Here is an 18,587-nt window from a genome sequence, read left to right as displayed (position 1 = left end):
GAAGAATTTTGTCATCAGTGTGATTTACCTGACTACAAGAAAACTCCCTTAGGAAAAAGTCTTCCCTTTTAACTACATCAACAGCTAATCTTATAACTAGATTTCGCTGGGATGTACATCTCATGAAGGAGAGCTTATGTTCTCCAGACACCAAGTTTTTAACAATCAAATAAGTGAAAATAACAGCATTAATGACCTCATTATTAGGGCAATACAATCCACCTCAATCTACGTTTCTTAGAAGTCCATAGCTTTCATCATTTTCTATTACTGATAATGTTTTATCAAGCACTAAGTATGTTTTACATGTTTCACACCTCAGCTTCTTAAGAACAGCTCTGGCACAGTATCCTGACAAGTATGTGAAAACAGGCAAGTATTCCTGAACAGACTGAACTTGTTCTTCACTGAAATCATTATGCTCTCAAAGTTTGATGGTGGTGGTAAGGTAATATCATGTACACAATCACTTTCAAAAGAATCTAAATCTATGCCAACTTCACCAAGAGCAGAGGATGAAATTTTCAAGGAAAGCAGAGTCTGAATTCTTAGCTTGGATTCAATTTCAAATACCTGTCTCAAAGATACCAAATACTGAGATCCTGCCATTGTTCGATATTTTCTAAATCTTGCTTCTAGAGCATCTGTCTGAACCTTACCTGGCAAAAGATATTTAAAATTCAGCTCCTCAGTGCAATACTTGGTCAGTTCTAGAAGGGCATGAGTGGTATGTGATATGGCCAAATGTGTACCACTGGATAATCCAAATGTACTATCAGAAATATGTTTCCATTTATCCACCCATGATAGAAATCTTTCTAAATATCTGATATTTTCATTATTTGTGCTCGAGAGTGGTTTCAGCATTGCATCCTTGAAACGGATATCTTTACCAGGTGAGCTAACATTAACAATGTTCCACCATGTACAAATTAATTTAATGAATTTGGCAGTCATCTCAAAACTTTCAATATGATGATGATCCCCCAAGGCTAGCAAACCTTGGACAGTCATCTCATTGAAAACATTAAGTACAAGTTTGACATTTTGTTGCTCCAGGTTACTTGGAAAAAGAGACTTTAAATGAAGCTTATTGGCAAATTTTACTATCTGTGTACACTCTATGTCATGAAGTTTTTTAACTGAAGAGAATCTGGCCATACACAGCTGTGTATTTTCTGAATCTGTTTCAAACTGGGGATTCATAATTGTCTGATCAGGATCTTTTTTATTAATCCAATTGTTTCTGACACATTTTAAAATGTGAACAGAATTTAAAACATAAAAAAGAGGATCAGTGTCTTCACAGGGGTGTTTGTACACAATTGACAGTTGTGGAGGGGAAGCAAAGAATGACATTGCCCTTCTGTTAACTGAATTGTTGTCACTAACAACACAGACTACCTTAAAACCTATTGCATGCAGTCCGGAAATTGTTTTCTTTATTACAGTGAAAAGTCCTTCACCATTTATATTTTTTACTGGAAGAATATGGACTACATCTTTATATGAAGACAACAAACTCTGTATCATAAAAACCTGAGCACTAGTTGCCGCATTTTTAGAATTGAATGCAGCACCCAAAATGTTACCTCCTGTGAAGTCTAAATAAGGTTTCAAGTGTATTTCACCTAACATTAGTGAAACAACATGATCTGATTCACAAAGAAACTGGAATTTCTGTTTTATATACATCAGAAAATTGCCACCTAGCTGCTCAGCTGCTGGGTTTGTTTGAAAATGTGAACAGATTTTATGCAGGGTATTAGGATGAGGTAGCACAAGATACTGTGTACTTCTTATAAACTTATAAGCATGTGGTGATATTGAAAACAGAATACTACAAAATATAATACAGTCTGTTGAGTATCTGTAATGGCTCTTGTGGACTCCCATTAGATTCAATTGCTCACATAAAAATTTTATTTTGTTACTTTCACTCTCATCAAAATGTTTTGCCATATCTTTCAAATAATCAGTAACGAATAGCAAGTGGTCTTTTCCAGTGCTACCATTGTTTTTCCTAGTAAAGTTCTCCAAGTTATCAATAGTGTTAATTAAGTCATTTAAATGGTTTATAGTTAAAGGGAACTTTCTTGTACCAAGTTTTGAGATTACACTTTTACCTTCATATAAAGACATGCTCAGGTCAGTAGTCACCACAACAGAACACAAAAGTGTAGGAATACCTTTGACGTCTATTAGAACAAAAGTTATGGAACTTTCTGACTTCATCAGATGCCAGTCATTAGGCAGCTTGATACTCACTAAACACTTAACAAAACCATTAAAGTCCACAAAATGTCTTTCCTGTTCATACTGAGCACGAGTTGCTACTCTCGCTGCAATAGCTATTTGTAAGTCTCTATTTTCTAGACGCTTTCGTCTCTCATCTCCACTTTCCCTCGAACAAGAAGATGACGAAAGATACTTCGGACAGTTAGGCAGAATGGATGGTATGGCTCCTGTTTTAAGGCGAGGTTTTGGAAGTGGCACAGAATATTTCTTCCCTGTGGAACTGTCGAAATATTCACTGTTTCAGAATGAGGTCTTCAGTGAAGTGGAGCTCGCAGACCTTGAAATAATGAGAAAATCTTTTATCAGCTACATGTAATAATCCCGAGGGGTACTAATGCTAACACATGGGATTAGTGTCAGTTATCTTCAGATCAAATCGATTATTGTTCACTCGGTATTTCAGGTTAAAAGGCTAGAGCTATTCTAGCATAAGTAAATCACAGTTTTCCAGTGACTCAGTAATGTATGTAATGCAGTTGATCTTCTAGAGAAGGGCATCAAGTCAATCGAATTCAGCTGTTAATGAACATCTAAAGAGCGTGCTACTTAAATATGTGATTAGTTGCTCCCGCTCTCTAAATTAAAGAACACACACCCTGAGACAATCCAACTGAATTGTAAAGAACCTGAGCTTACCTTCGAATTCTGTGTAACCTGGAAATTTTCACCATGTATTGCAGATATCCATTTCTGCTGTAGTTCAGTGCTTTTAGGAAAAGGAAACACCGCTACTCGTGGCCCATTTTCATAATTTCCTCTGCAACGTGGAACACAACACTTATACACCATTTCGAACGATTAAATCAAATCTCAGAGTTAAACGGAGATGTAATTTCGACGAATCAACCACTATACAGAACACAAGTTTTGTTTCCCGGGTAGTTTAGCCAACATAAACACAGAATTTCGAATTGCTTGTAAAGGTAAATCCACACAAATTAAGCACAGCATCTCACGGTGCAGATTTCTTATCACATATTGCTTTGTAAACGGTGCTACGTTTTCTTGCAGTGCTTCATATACTCATTTTCAATTAAACGAACAATGTATTCTACCGGTGCCTTTTGTTGCATGGTTGGTATGGCTATTAGATCCAGTTTTGGCCACCAGCAGCGCTAGTTGTAGCAAAATCTGTCTTTCCACCACTGGCCTAGTGAAAGTGACGTCACATAGCCTACTCGTCTTGGCTGGGAGGCCTGTATGTTAGAAGGTGTTGCCCTGGCCCGCTTTGAGTGACGTAACAAGAGCGCGCCGCAGCCTTCTCTTTAGGTGGTGGTGGTCAAAGCAACGACCTGCCGGGGACTGGAATGCTGGCGCCCCATTTGCTGTTGTGCCCAGTGGTTGGAAGACAGCACAGGTCACACCAGTCTACCAGCACAGCAGGAAGTGATACATGAAACTACCAATGAGGATCCCTGATATCCATTTATCGTAGAATCTTATAACATGGTCTGGGCTCAAACATGAGGTATTTGGAACAGAATCACCTCCTCTATCCCATCCAGCATGGATTCTGAAAATACCGATCATTTGAAACCCAACTTGCAATCTTCTCATATCGTCCTGAAAGCCGTACATCAATGCAGTCATTTAGGGGCAATATTTCTTTATTTCCAAAAAGCATTCAACTCAGTACTAAACCTAAAAAGCAGAGCTCTGTGTTCTAGCCCTGATGGGCCAATCAGGACTGACCAATCAACAAGTTAGTTGCTGCCAATGATGTTACTGGATGCGGTTTGGAGCGTTACTGGATGCAGTTTGGAGAGGCCTGGGTTCAATACACCACTCAATCGGCCATTCGCCACTTTCTTGAGCTTGGAGCCACTACTTCTCATTCAAGTAGCTCCTCAAATGGCATCATTAGACTGAGTGCACTATGTTCCAGTCTTTACACCATAAAAAAAAGCCCCTGGAAATACTGGAATTGAAACCCAGGTTTTCCACACAGCAGCCAGACAGGGCAACCACAGAGCTATGACGGCATACACCACACCTATACTTATTACCAAAAGTACAACCATATGTGCTGTAAAGCAAAATTTGTTACTGTACTGAGGTATTTTGGTGAGGATGATGCAGAGCGTTATCTTGCATGGAGAGTCATCCAAAGATTTAGAACTAACTTCAGATTTGCTCCAGGGAAGTACACTGGGACTCTTGCTGTTCACACTGTATACTAAATGACCATGCAGACAATATAAACGTTATCCCCGGAATTTTCAGAGATGATGCCATTACCTACAATGAAGTACTTTCTAATCAACTTGCTTTAAATGTCCAGAAGTGTAAAACTGTGCCCTTCACAAAACGAAAAAACATAGTGGCTTATAACTACAGTACCAAAAGCCACAACTCCAACTGTTCAACTTCTGAGGTGACAGGCAAGTTGTAGTGCCCTGGAAATATTCTAAGTTCGGAGTTGGCGTGATGGGAGCGGGCCACTAGGCAGGCCACCCACTAACAAAGGTTGAGACCAGGACGGTTACGGGAATGTAGGATATATTGCAGGGAAAGCTCCACCTGTGCAATTCCGAAAAGCTGGTGTTGGTGGGAAGGATCCATATGGCACAGGCTGTGAAGCAGTCATTGAGATGAGGGACATCATGTTTGGCAGCATTTTCAGCAACAAAGGTGGTCCACTTTTTTTTTTGGCCACCGACAAACTGTGGCCAAAAAACAAGTTGACCACCCTGTTGCTGAACACGCTGCCAAACATGATATCCCTTATCTCAATGACTGCTTCACAGCCTGTACTGTATGGATCCTTCCCAGAAACACCAGCTTTTCTGAATTGTGCAGGTGGGAACTTTCCCTGCAATACATCCTACGTTCCCATAACCCTCCTGGCCTCAACCTTCATTAGTCACTGTCCTCACTAATCCAGCCCACTCCTTGTTCCCATTTCAGCACTACACAGCCGTCATTTCACTGCCACATCCAGTATTTTAATTTCCTTTTATTTCTCTCCTTTCGGCTACTTACCCCCCCCCCCCCTTTCTCTCCTGCCCTCCGTCAAACTGCAGCACTTCACTGTCCGTCACCCCCACCATACTATTCCTCCCCCTCCCGACCCCAAGCCACCTTCTTATCCCCACCCACTCACTCCTCCCATCATGCACTGGTGCTGGTACTGCAGCTTGCAGTAAGGTTTCAGCTGACTGAGACTGCAGGTGTGTGTGTGTGTGTGTGTGTGTGTGTGTGTGTGTGTGCGCGCGCGCGTGTTTGCATCTATTGCTGACAAAGGCCTTAATGGCCGAAAGCTATAATTGTGTGAATCTTTTTGTTGTGCCTATCATGACTCAGCATCTATGCTATAAGGTGAACAGCAACTTTCCTTCTCTAATATTGTTACATTCCATCCTAGATTTTCCATTGTTTGATGAAGAAACTTTTATTTATTTTTTTCAGTAACTAATAATGCAAAGTTCAAATGGGTTGGAGATGTGTAAAATATGATTGTAAGCAAAAAAAGGTTACTTAGCCTCTCCTGCTCAAGCCTGTCTCTCAGCTACAAGTTGTCTGAACCCTGGGAACCTGAGCAACCCTGTGGATGACTGGGTACCCAACCCTCGTAGGAAATAGGGTCTGGGCAGACAAGAGTGGGAGAATTGGTCCCCCAAAGAATAAGGGGTTCGGCTGTGGGATGATAACCCATACCAGGAAAAAAGTTTTATTCTGAAAGTGTAAGGAAATATAACCACACGGAACCTAAGGCAATGACATGGGAAATTAATAGGGAATATGAGACGTAGATCATGGAACGTACAGACATTATAAAGAATTGGAGCCCTTGAAAACCTGGTTGAAATAGTGACAACAAACACTGTGGATATCATGGCCTTGCAACAGATAAGATGGACTGGACAGAATACCCTCCTGATACAGCAATGTACAATGTACTACAGCAACCACAATATTGAACAAATATTTGGTGTGGGATTTATAGTCAATCAAAGCACTGTACAACAATTGACAGGAGTCAAAGCAATAAGTCCGAGGACATGCCATATGCGAACGAAGGGGAATTTGTTTAACTACAGTCTCCTACATGTGCATGCCCCTACTGAGGAGAAGACAGCAAGCTTATTGACAGTGTCTGACAGTTGCTAGCATATAGTTCCAGCATAGACTGCCGTAGTTTCAGAGGTGTTAATACAAACTCCGGTCATTACCTCCACATAACAAAAAGAAGGAGACTTTCAGATGCACAAAAAGTTAAAGAAGAAAGACAAAATAAATATAATACCTCAGAACTTAAGGACCCAAGGAAGGCTGAACACCTAGCTATTAATTTGAGAAATAGATTAACAAGAATCCTCTGAGGTATGCTCATAACATAAAAGAGCAGTGGCATAAAATTGGACATGAAATAAATGCTGCTGCAGAGGATGTACACAATGTGACCAAAAGTATCCGGACACCTGGCTGAAAATGACTTACAAGTTTGTGGCGCCCTCCATCGGTAATGCTGGACTTCAATATGGTGTTGGCCCACCTTTAGCCTTGATGACAGCTTCCACTCTAGTAGGGGTACGTTCAATCAGGTGCTGGAAGGTTTCTTGGGGAATGGCAGCCCATTCTTCACAGAGTGCTGCACTGAGGAGAGGTATCAATGTCGGTCAGAGGGGCCTGACACGAAATCAGTGTTCCAAAACATCCCAAAGGTGTTCTGTAGGATCCAGGTCAAGACTTCGTGTAGGCCAATCCATCAGAGGGATGTTATTGTCCTGTACCCATTCTGTCACAGACCATGCATGCATTGTGAACAGGTGCTCCATCTTGTTGAAAGATGCAATCATCACCCCCGAATTGCTCTTCAACAGTGGGAAGCAAGAAGGTGCTTAAAACATTAATGTAGGCCTCTGCTATGATAGTGGCATGCAAAAACAACAAGACAAGGGGTGCAAGTCCCCTCCACGAAAAACACGACCACACCGCTTCTGAAATTTACTGTTGATACTACACACACTGGCAAATGACGTTCACCAGGCATTCGCCATACCCACACCCTAACATCAGATCGCCGTGTTTTGTACCACAATTCGTGACTCCACACAATGTTTTTCCACTGTTCAATCGTCCAATGCTTACGCACCTTACACTACTCGAGGCGTCGTTTGGCATTTACCGGCATGATGTGTGGATTATGAGCAGCCACACGACCATGAAATCCACGTTTTCTCACCTCCCACCTAACTGACACAGTACTTGCAGTGGTTCCTGATGCAGTTTTGAATTCCTGTGTGATGGTCTGCATAGATGTCTGCCTATTACACATTACAACCCTCTTCAACTGTCTGCAGTCTCTGTCAGTCAACAGGCGAGACCGGCGTGTACGCTTTTGTGCTGTACGTGTCCCTTCATGTTTCCACTTCACCATCACATCAGACACAGTGGACCTAAGGATGTTTCGGAGTGTGGAAATCTCATGTACAGATGTATGACACAAGTGACACGTAACCACCTGACCACGTTTGAACTCCATGAGTTCTGCAGAGTGCCGCATTATGCTCTCTCATGATGTCTAGTGACTACTGAGACCACTGATATGGAGTATCTGGTAGTAGGTGGCAGCACTATGCACTAATATGAGAAAGGTATGTTTTGGGGGCTGTCCGGATACTCTTGATCACATAATGTAATTGGTATGGAACAACAGACCAGAAGGAATGAACGGTATGATAAAGAGGGTGAGGAGACAACAAGAGAAAAGAATGAAGCATACAAAAAGACACTGGCTGGAAAACCGAGCATGTTAGTGGGTAACTACCGAGAAAAAGAAGATGACAGAAAAGCAGATTCGGAAAGATGACAAGCTTTTTCGAAAGGCAGCTGCAGGGTATAGAATCACTGAATAACACTAATGAAGGAAATTCTCCAGGAAAGTCAAAAACCTTAGAAAGGGATTTCAACCAAAAACAACACCATGTAAAGGAAAAAATGGTGAACTAATTACATCACAGGAAGGAGTGTTACATTGTTGGGCAGACTACTTTAACGAATTATTATACTCTGATAATGCTGAAGCATGGGAATTAACTGAAAGCCACAGGTGGAAGAAGAGGAAAATGGGATGCCCTCGATGCATGATATGGCTAGTAGCAAAGAAACAAGCCAACAATAAGTCACCTGGCAACGACCTGCCAGCTGAGCTTATTAGGTGTGGCGGAGAATATCTACATACATGCACACCCTGATCTCAGATACGTGGATGTAAAAACGTTATCCCAGGTGACAAATATAGGACTAATATGTGCTATATGAAAGTAAGGACACATCCTTGAACACACAAACTATAGAGGACTTACTTTATTGAAAACCACATATAAAATATTCTTCTTTCTGTTTGCACCAGAGTAGAACATTAGCCAAAAAAGCAATATGGAGATGTAAGGTAGCCTTTAGATCTGGCATATCAATTATTCACCAAATATCCACCCTGAGACATATATCGGAAAAAATTACGGAACACAATAAAGAAACACCCAACATATTTACCGATTTTAAAGCTGAATACGTCATCATAAAAAGAAACAAGCTTATTGAAGCCATGAATGAACTTGGCACACCAAAACAGTTAATACGGCCTGTAAGTTTGACTGTGGGAAAAGTGGCATGTAAAGTGTGGATACAAAGAATTGTAACACCAAGTTTTGAAACTAAGTTCTGTTGACTGAGGCAAGGAGATGTACTCTCATGTATGTTTTTAATACCAGAGAAGGTAATGAGGACAGTTCAAATGAACACAAGAGACACAACAAAACAGTGCAGGTTCTGGCCGATGCAGATGATGTGGATGTTATTGCAAAAACAGAACTAGCTCCCTAAGGAACATATAAGGCACTGGCAGCAGCAGCAATAGAAATGGGACTAGAAGTGAACATTAATAAAACAAAATATATGCGAATAACACAAGCATAAAAAAATACTGTCATATACATTGACCAGAAACAAATAGAATCTGTTAATGAGTTTATCTATCTGGGAACATTGCAGAATGACATTACTATGGAAATACATTGGTGCTTCCACCTAGCCAATAAATGCTATCATGGGCTGTCCTCACAACTGAAGTCCTGAAATCTGTCCAGCAGACAAAGTGTCGACTAGATAAAACTTTAATAAACCCAGTATTAAATATGATTCAGAAACCTGGATTCTGAGAACAGTGTGAAGAGCTAACAGAATGACTTGAACAACTGATGTTACGCATAACCTGTAGGGGAACTAACGAAGGTGTAGCCGATATAATTTTGAACTTTACAGACTACAAATATTTTGAAATTATAAAGTTCATCACAATGAGCCACCTGAACTGGGTCTGCCATATTTTTCAGATGAAACATGAGAACCCAATAAAAACAGTGCTACTACAAAACCCAGTGGGACAAATAAGCAAGAACAATACTTTGATAATTGGACGAAATACAAGATGATCTAGAAATTATTGGTGTCGGAGGATGGAGACGCAAGTGTTGGACAGGGACAAACAGAATGGTGTCCTAGAGCAGGCCACAACCCAACACAAACTGTAGAGCCAGGGGGAGAAAAAAAACAATAATGCGAAGTTTCCTAATGCTGTGCACACTTCACAGTAGTAACTTTGTCAGAAAAATTTTATCAATCCATTGCACTGTGAAAATAAGGTTGTATATCAGTAAACACAAGAATACATACTTCCATCGTGCCAAATCGCTATTATCACCTACGAAATTTAATTCTTCAGCTTCAGGTCCTCTCATGTACAGAAAACAAGTAACATTGAAAATTACTGATTTGAGCACTTATCACATTTGGAATAGATTGGAAGCAAAAGAGTGGTCCCCAATTTATGCAAAAGCCAGAGTAAAGAAATAAGATGGGTATTATGAAGCTGGCTGGAATAAAATTTTATGTTTCTTAAGATTGCCCTATCCTACCTTATCTATTTAATGTTTGTAGAATATGTAACAGAAACTAAAGACATCACAATAAAGAAATTAATATTAGGAGGTAAAGAAATACAATGTAGTAGGTTTGCTGATGGCACAGTAATCTCAGAAGATTTAGGAATTGTATGTTATTTATCCCTGGCTAATGGTACGCAAAGTATAGACACCAATATAATCCAAACAGTAGCGTCAGGTAAAACAGACATTTATGAAGAAACAGTAAGATAAGAAATACACCTCTAGAAAACTTAACAAATCCTGCAACTAGCATAGTGGGACAAGGCTTTGCAAACCAAATTTATTACCAGCATACCACTGTAATAAGGATGTACCATAAGGAAAACACATCAAGAAATTTATTAGGAGTTTAAGGTACAGGCTTAATATGTGACTTTTAATAAACAAAGGAAGAAAAATAGAAATAACAGATGCGTAGGCTATATGGAGAACTCACAAAAAGTCCAGAATGAAAAGAAAATCCAACGAGCAAATACTAAAAGGAAAAAAAAACTAAAGAATTCCAGATTTATTGGCGGCAAACAACGAAAAAAACTTAACTGACTACACAGTATATTCAGCATTCTGAATTAATATTTAATATATAATTGAAAGAAAAAATACAGTAATAAAATCAAGAGGCTGTCCCAGGAAATCACTTTTCTACAGTGTCACTAATGGAATAAGTTGCAAATTAAAAATTGGGTACTACAGGTCATGAGCGACAGAGAAGGGTGGTTTCATGAAGAAAGCATTGCGAAAGATTATGGAATGGTCATAACAGCCATATACTTTACCACTAGTATTGGAAATCTGCTTCGTAACTAAATACTAAACAAGCAAGTCCTGATGTGAATAACGCTTGCTGGCAATCAATGTAATATGTGAAATTATAGTACCGTGTATGGCTGCTGGCGTCGCTAAAGACAAATCACAATAAAGAAATTAAAATTAGAGGTAAAGAAATACAATGTAGTAGAATATGCCAGGAAGTTTACAATGTAGTAGGTTTGCTGATGGCACAGTAATCCCAAGAGATTTAAGAACTGTATGTTATTTATCCCTGGCTAATGGTACGCAAAGTAGGGCATCAAATGGTACTACGAGTGTTTTGGAAAGAACTTTGAAGCCGTACACCAATTAAAAGTATATATTTTCGAAGTAGGCCTATGTGTTTTGGGAGATGTTTCGTTAGTGGCTGAGCATGTTACACTCACGATGCTACTCTAAGCATTAATTTCACAAATAAATAAACATTTCACATGAACAAAATTCTCGACTTTTGTAAGAGTCCCGCACTCGACATTTCGTACTTAGTTGTCGCACTGAACTCGGAATTCAGGATGTTTTATACATTTACTAACACGGAACACTTTTGCATCAGTCACAGTATTAAATCTGACAACTGACATTAATATTTCACAAAGTTCAATGGATTCAAAAAAAATTATTCTTTCAAAAGAGCCTCCTTTCCTTCCTCAAAGATGCAACAGTGTCTTGTAGTCACTGTTATTCTATATCTATGACTTGTAAACAAAGATATTCGTGACAGCTACTCATTCAAAGATAATCAGTGTGTGGAAGTTGTTGACAGTTCTGTATACAGTAGGTGACAATGTTTTGAAATGACGTATGAGTATGGATAAAGAAGAATTGTGAAGTATGCCACTTCTACACTCTTTGTAAGTAGAAACAATTGAATTGATGCGTCTTATTTTGGTTTCTGTTTCTATCGACTTGAGAAGGAAGGATACTCAAAATTGTACATGGGGTGGAGTATGTTTATATATTTGCAGCGTCTCACCTATGCTTTTAGCGCGAAACCGAAACGTTATTCGTAAGTGAATAGCAATAATATCATTTCTATAATTCTTAAACCTGTACTAGTGCTTGGTAAATGTTCACATAACCTTATGATTTTTCTGCGGTTTCCATAAACGGAATGCAACTACTGGAATTCGAAGAGGCCCTTCAAGTTACCGGTGCTTACTTATAAATTAAAACCCTGTACAATCTTCCTTCATGATTTGTTTGTTGTTCCGTTTATTTGGCTGTGGGTGGATTTACAGTTGAGTGAAACGTAACCGAGTTATTTAGATACCTATGGAAACCGCTGGTAACATTTGTAACGTGAATGAGCTGCTTATTTTGCTGAACTACTTTCTGCTTGCGGTCAAAATGTGGACGTGCCCATTTGAGAATTCATGCTTTTGCATAAAGATAACTAATCATTGTAAATAACGATAAAGCCTTGATTTCGTAATTGTTTGTATCTAGCCAAATGAAGAAGTAGCTGATATTTTTAAAGCTATTCATTGAAAAGTGCTATTCGGTCATATGCAGTAAATCTGAGCGAAAATATGTTTTTTTCAGTCATATCTATGGCTCAGTCTTAAAGTAGAGCTCCACGAATTATCTTAGAAGCCTTGACGGTGAAATAGACACATACGTTTTTAGTTATGTTGGTAATGACCATAATAATTTATATTTAGTTATGTTGGTAAGCATCATAAACGTATTTTCCAGATTTGCATTTTGAGCAATATTTTTCAAACAGTAAACTTTTGAAATACCATTTGCTGGAGTAAGGGGCAATCAGAAAGTCATCATTTGTCAGAATTCAAGTAAATTGTCTTTTTCGAGTGAGCAGTCGACGGTGTCATAATGTTGCTAGTGATTATTTCTTGTATAAATACCATTGCGTTCAAAGTACCGGTACCATACATACGAATCTTTTCGCTAGATTTCTGTAGCACGTAATAATATAGCATGTATTTCTTAGTTACAGCTCGCAGAAGGAAATCCTCTCACCAGTGAGTAAAAATCGAAATCTGTCTGTCATTGTTCCCAGTAGATGCGTCACACTGCGCAAGCGCAATGCAGAGCGAAGCGTAGACTTCGGTGGCCGTAGGGAATTTTTCTTTGCGGTTGGATCCTTTCAGCAATGATACTGCGATGTTAAGAGATGGAGTGCTTTGCATTGTGTGCACAGACGGAATTCGTAACCCATTTTGGGTCTTATTACGCGTGACAATAGCTATACAAGTTTAAAATTCTCTTCGGCATTACAATAGAAAATGTGCAGCGGCACAATGCTGCGCTCCTGATTGAGAAGACAATGGTTTCAGTCGTACTGTTGCGAGCAGGTGGTGTCGTTTTTAATAGAACCTGAGTCTGCCGACAATGAGACAGTCTACGTCGAAATTAAAATATATACCATTGTTATCTCTGCATGTGCTGAGTAAATGGAATAAGTCCAACAGTGGCCAAAATGACTTGGCTGTGCCAAGAGCGTATGCAGAAATTTATTGCGGGCGGGGATACTAAAATTGCCGCTTTTGATATAAATATGTTAGCTTCGTGGCGTGTCATGCCACAAGAACTAAATTTTATTGATGATACAAAAAACTTTTTATGCAGCAGAGAATTGATGGTTATCCACTCAAAGAATAAAAACTTTGTACTCCAGATTCCGGAGAAGGAGAGTCAGGCAAGTGCTCCTTCCCACATGACAGAGACATAGATGTAAGTGCAAACCCCAAAAATTTTTTCACAAAAAAAGAAAAAAAAAATAGTTTGGGTCATGAAACTTCGTGATGGCGTTAGTCCTTCTCAGCACATTCATCTATCTGCACGGCTAATTTTCTTACGATGGATGAATTGGCTGACAGCTTTGTTGTAAAAGTCTGTATTTTGACTGATGGGAAAACGCACCACCCAGAAAACTCCCTTGTCAAGATTCTGAAAATGTCTGTCACATAGTTCTTTATCATCCAAGGAAAGAGGAAGAAGTCACTGGCTAGCATGAAAAGGTAATACGAGGGTGAGTCAAAATTCGATAGAAAAAAAAACGTATTTCTGACTGTGGCCCTTTCAGAGTGAATGATCTGGAGCGTTGTCGTGGAGCATAAACGTCCCTCTTGGACAGCTTCCCGTGACGCTTGTGCTTGGCAGTCTGCTTAACCTCCTCAGGAGATTTTGATAGTATGTTACCCTAGCAGTTTGTAACGAGTACCACACCGTAGCATTCACAAAAAAACTCTTCAATATGATCTTGCCCAATAATGGTTAAATCGTTGCCTTCGCGACGATCGTTAAGTCCAATGTTTCCACTGTTTCCTTTGTTTCTATTTTGACAGCCAGCTGCCACCTTTGAGGTATTCCAAATGTCGTGCAATGTGCTGGAAACAGATCAACAACTGATTTTCACTTCTCCCACTATAGCCTCTGTTGTAATACACCGGTTTTCGTGCGGTAAGGCCTGCAATTCTGTGCAATTCCGGGTTCTTTACAGGGAGATGGAATGCCACTTCGTTCTTTGTCATTCAGATTTGTTCGTGCCATGTGATGGTGCTCTGACCGACCGACACGCCGTTGCGTAGATGCCCTGGGCGATGTGTGAACGAGCTTGTGAAAGAATTTTCAGTGTCAAATACTATAATTGTTTGAATGCGTGGTAAAAAATATGTATATAAAGAATTTTATCTATTTAGAAGACAAACGGAACACGTTTATCAAGATTGCCAATAACATCTTCATCTTGCGACGAGCAATAAGCGGTATAATTGTGGCAGGTTGCCCAGTATGCAAATCGATGTGAATCCTTCAGAGAACAGCCGTCAATGATAAGACCTCTCCATTTGGTGTAGCTATGGGCAGACTGTAAGAGAATTTCGAGTTGTACGAACCTTAGACGTTGAGATTTTTAGGGACGAAGCGCACTTTTGTTGAGTTGGAAATGCGTTCTCATTCCTAATTCATCATAGGCGCGTCATTGGTTGGACCTTCGGAATACCAAACCCGTGGTTAGAAATAGTTTCCACGATTCGTGAATAAGGCCAAACCGCACACGGAGCTATTCAGAAGAAACGGAATTGATAGATGATCTAAATCGCTGCCTGGTTACCGACGCGATGGCAATCCAGTTCCACTCACGGCGCAACTGTGAAAGAACGGAAACCGCACTCAACGCCTTCGAACGTGGACAGAGGGTTACTGCTCTGGGGCATCTTTTTGTTTCACTCGCTGCTTCGCTCGCGTAGACTGCATGGCTATGCACAGATTTTTTTCATTTTCCTTTTAATCACATTTTTATGTTGTTCACAAATTGCAACACTTTCGAAACTTTGCACATTAGTTAAGGCCGTAGAAGCATGGTCTTTTCCGAATGTACTTCTGACCAAAAGCAATTCTGGAATCCAAGGTTTTTGTAAATCATGCTTTTTGACTTCTTGTAGTGATATTCCCATGGAAACTATCATCCCCTAACACATATTACTTTATGTAGGCCTGTAATCGAGAAGTCAAAACCCATTTTTTATAAATTTGGCTATAAAAGTGCTTTCACAATGAAATATTTTCGTGAAACTTTTCACCCCTATATCACCCCGTTATGGATTTAATTTTCGAAAACACCAAAGCACTTTTTTTTTTAATTTATAACCGAAAGGCCAGGTACAAATTTTCTTATGTTTAGCTGTAAAATTACTTTCATAATGATATATTTTCGTAAAAATGTTCATCCCCTATTTCACCCCGTTAGGGAATCAGTTTCCAAAAACACTGAAACATGTATTTTTTATTTCTAACGGAGACTTCAGATCTCTGTTTTAATAGAAGTAGCTTTAAAAATGCTTTAATAGTACTTTAATAATGATTTACTTTCAAAAAACTTTCACCCACTATTTTACCCCCTTTCAAAAGTACAGAAACATGTATTTCTTTATTTCTCACCGAAAAACCAAATACAAAATTTCGCAGGTAGAACTTCAGAATTACCTTAATACCGACATCTTTTCAAAAAAATCTCCTATTTAAGCCCACCCCTCACCCCTTAGGGATGGAATTTCGAAAAATCCCTTTTCAAACGACGCCTACACAACAAGGTCATTTTTATTTAAAACCCTGTATTCATCTGAGCAGAAGCCCGGTTCTTCCTGCTGCCACAACGCTTCACTAAACCAGGAATTAGGATATAAGCGAATATTATAAGTTAGAGAAAGTCTTTCATTTACAGTTACTTGGTCTTGGGCTGCGCATTTGTTTCGCGTAATAGTACGAGGGCGTTTTGAAAATTAATGCCTTCTAATTTTTTATGTGGAAGCTCCTGAAGCTTTTTAAATAAAACAAACGTTATTAATATTCTACATCTTTATTCTTCATGTGTACATATGTATTTTTAGCATAGTTACCATGACCACGAAAAAATTTCACCCCTACGAGAGACCAGTTTGTTGATACCGTCACTGTATAATCTTAGCGGACGAAGCCATAACCTCCCCTCTGCCCCGCTTCATTACTTTAAAATTGAGTCCCCGAGGGTGTTGTTTATATTCTGGATAGTCGGGGATGTTCAAATGTATGAGAAATCTTATGGGACTTAACTGTTAAGGTCATCAGCCCCTAAGCTTACACACTACTTAACCTAAATTATCCTAAGGACAAACACACACACCCATGCCCGAGGGAGGACTCCAACCTCCGCCGGGACCAGCCGCACAGTCCATGACTGCAGCGCCTGAGACCGCTCGGCTAATCCCGCGCGGCGGTCGGGGATGTGTGGAGGGTGATCAGTGACAATGAACCAAGGCTTCGATTGTTGCAGACTTCGCAGCGCTCGTGTGTGGTCTGGCATTATGTTGACGGAAAGGGGACTCCATGTGTGGACGAACTCGCCGAATTAGAAACTCGAGTGCAGCACTGTTTCTCACGCACCTACATAGTTAACATTACTCGCCGCCATGTTACACTCTAAGATTCGGAGCCCACTAGCAGCAGAGTGTTGCAAATATTTATACATGAAGAATAAAAATGTAGATTGTTAATAACGACCGAGCGAGATAGCGCTGTGGTTAGCACACTGGACTCGCATTTGGGAGGACGACGGATCAAACCTGCGTCCGGCCATCCTGATTTACGTTTTCCGTGATTTCCCTGCACGGCCGACTTCCTTCCCCATTCTTCCCTAATCTGATGGGGCCAATGACCTCGATGTTTGGTCCTCTCCCCCAAATTAAACTGACTTGACCTGTTAATAACGTTTTTAATGCAAAAAGTTGTAAGTGTTTTTATGTAAAAAATTCGGAACATAGCTTTTCAGCACACCTTCGTGCTAGCTTTTCAGCACACCTTCGTGCTTTTTACGCAACGAAATCATTGTTGGAAGCATGTTTGGAACCTTTCAAGTTTGATATTGTCCAGTGCCGTTTGCGAAGCTGTTTTTACCGCCTCCACATCGTTTTTTTCATTCGTGGAAATACGAAAAAGTCCGGCGAATACGGAGCGTGGGGAACGACAGACCACCTCTGAGATGCCAAACAGTGGGTCACTCGTAAGGCCGTGTGTGCTGGAGCGTTGTCGTGATGCAGAAACCAGTCACGTGATCGCCAAAGTTCCGGGCGTTTCCTCCTCACATCCTCTCGCAGACGCCTTAAAACATCCAAGTAAAAGTGCTGGTTAGCAGTCTGGCCAGGGGGTACGAATTCCCGATGCACAATTCCACGAACATCAAAAAAGACAATGATCATCGTCTTCACATTTGACCTCACGTGCCTTGCTTTTTTTGGCCTGGGAGAGTTGGGAGTCGTCCACTGGCTTGACGCTTGCTTGGTTTATGGGTCATACCTGAACACCAACTCTCATCCCCTGTAATGACTTTGTTCAAGAAGTTTGGATCACGTGCAATCTCTGTTTTCAAGTCCTGACACACATACATACGGATGGTTTTTTGCTCCTGTGTGAGGGGGCGCGGAACAAATTTAGCAGCAACACGTCTCATTTGCAAACCCTCACTCAAAATCCGCTGGCACGAGCTCCAACTGATTCCTGTCTCTGCTGAAATTTGGTCGATCGTTTGGCGACGATCCTCGTTGATCTTTTGGCGGACCTTTTCAATGTTCTCCTCATTTAGCGATGTTGAAGGACGTCCAGAACGAGCTTGGTCTTCAACACACATCTCACCACGTTTAAAGCGCCCAAACCACTCAAAAACCCGTGTGCGGCTCATTGCGTCCTCCTGGAAAGCTTCCTGAAGCATTGGGTGTCTCCGTTGCAGTTTTTTTTTTTTTTTAAAGCAGGAAACAAAATTTCACACACACTCTTTGTTCTTTTAAAGTTGTCATAACGACTTCGCAGAGGTAACCCGCCCACAGTTAGAGAAACACCATACCACGCTTGCACGTTCAGCTCTACACTGACGCCGTCTGCACAGCTGTTTCATGAAGGTCTTTATTAACACCATCTAGCGCGAGAACCCTGCACTACGTCTACGAGTGGCAGCACCTTCGGAGTCCGATTTCTTTTGGGTCCCCCCCTCGTATTGGGTGCACTGTAGCGGAGACCACAAAGATATTTTGAGATATA

At 40.4% G+C, this 18,587-nt stretch overlaps 1 protein-coding gene across 2 annotated transcripts in view; it reads left to right on the top strand.

Moving 5' to 3' along the window:
* Positions 1 to 11,787: 11,787 nt before the first annotated feature.
* The window catches only part of LOC126187839 (protein pellino), a 457,964-nt gene continuing 451,164 nt past the window's right edge, over positions 11,788 to 18,587 (top strand). Inside the window, exon 1 of one of the 2 annotated variants that reach the window (XM_049929143.1) lies at positions 11,788 to 11,908. In XM_049929143.1, the coding sequence (XP_049785100.1) occupies positions 11,889 to 11,908 (20 nt within the window). In that variant the 5' untranslated portion in view covers positions 11,788 to 11,888. Of the gene's footprint in view, positions 11,909 to 11,961; positions 12,064 to 18,587 lie in introns of those variants that run through there. The other variant, XM_049929142.1, reaches the window with a different exon arrangement.

Source organism: Schistocerca cancellata, chromosome 5, assembly GCF_023864275.1.
Source record: "Schistocerca cancellata isolate TAMUIC-IGC-003103 chromosome 5, iqSchCanc2.1, whole genome shotgun sequence".
NCBI lineage: Eukaryota > Metazoa > Arthropoda > Insecta > Orthoptera > Acrididae > Schistocerca > Schistocerca cancellata.
Note: the sequence above shows the minus strand (reverse complement) of the source record. Positions and strands in the feature narration are given on the sequence as shown.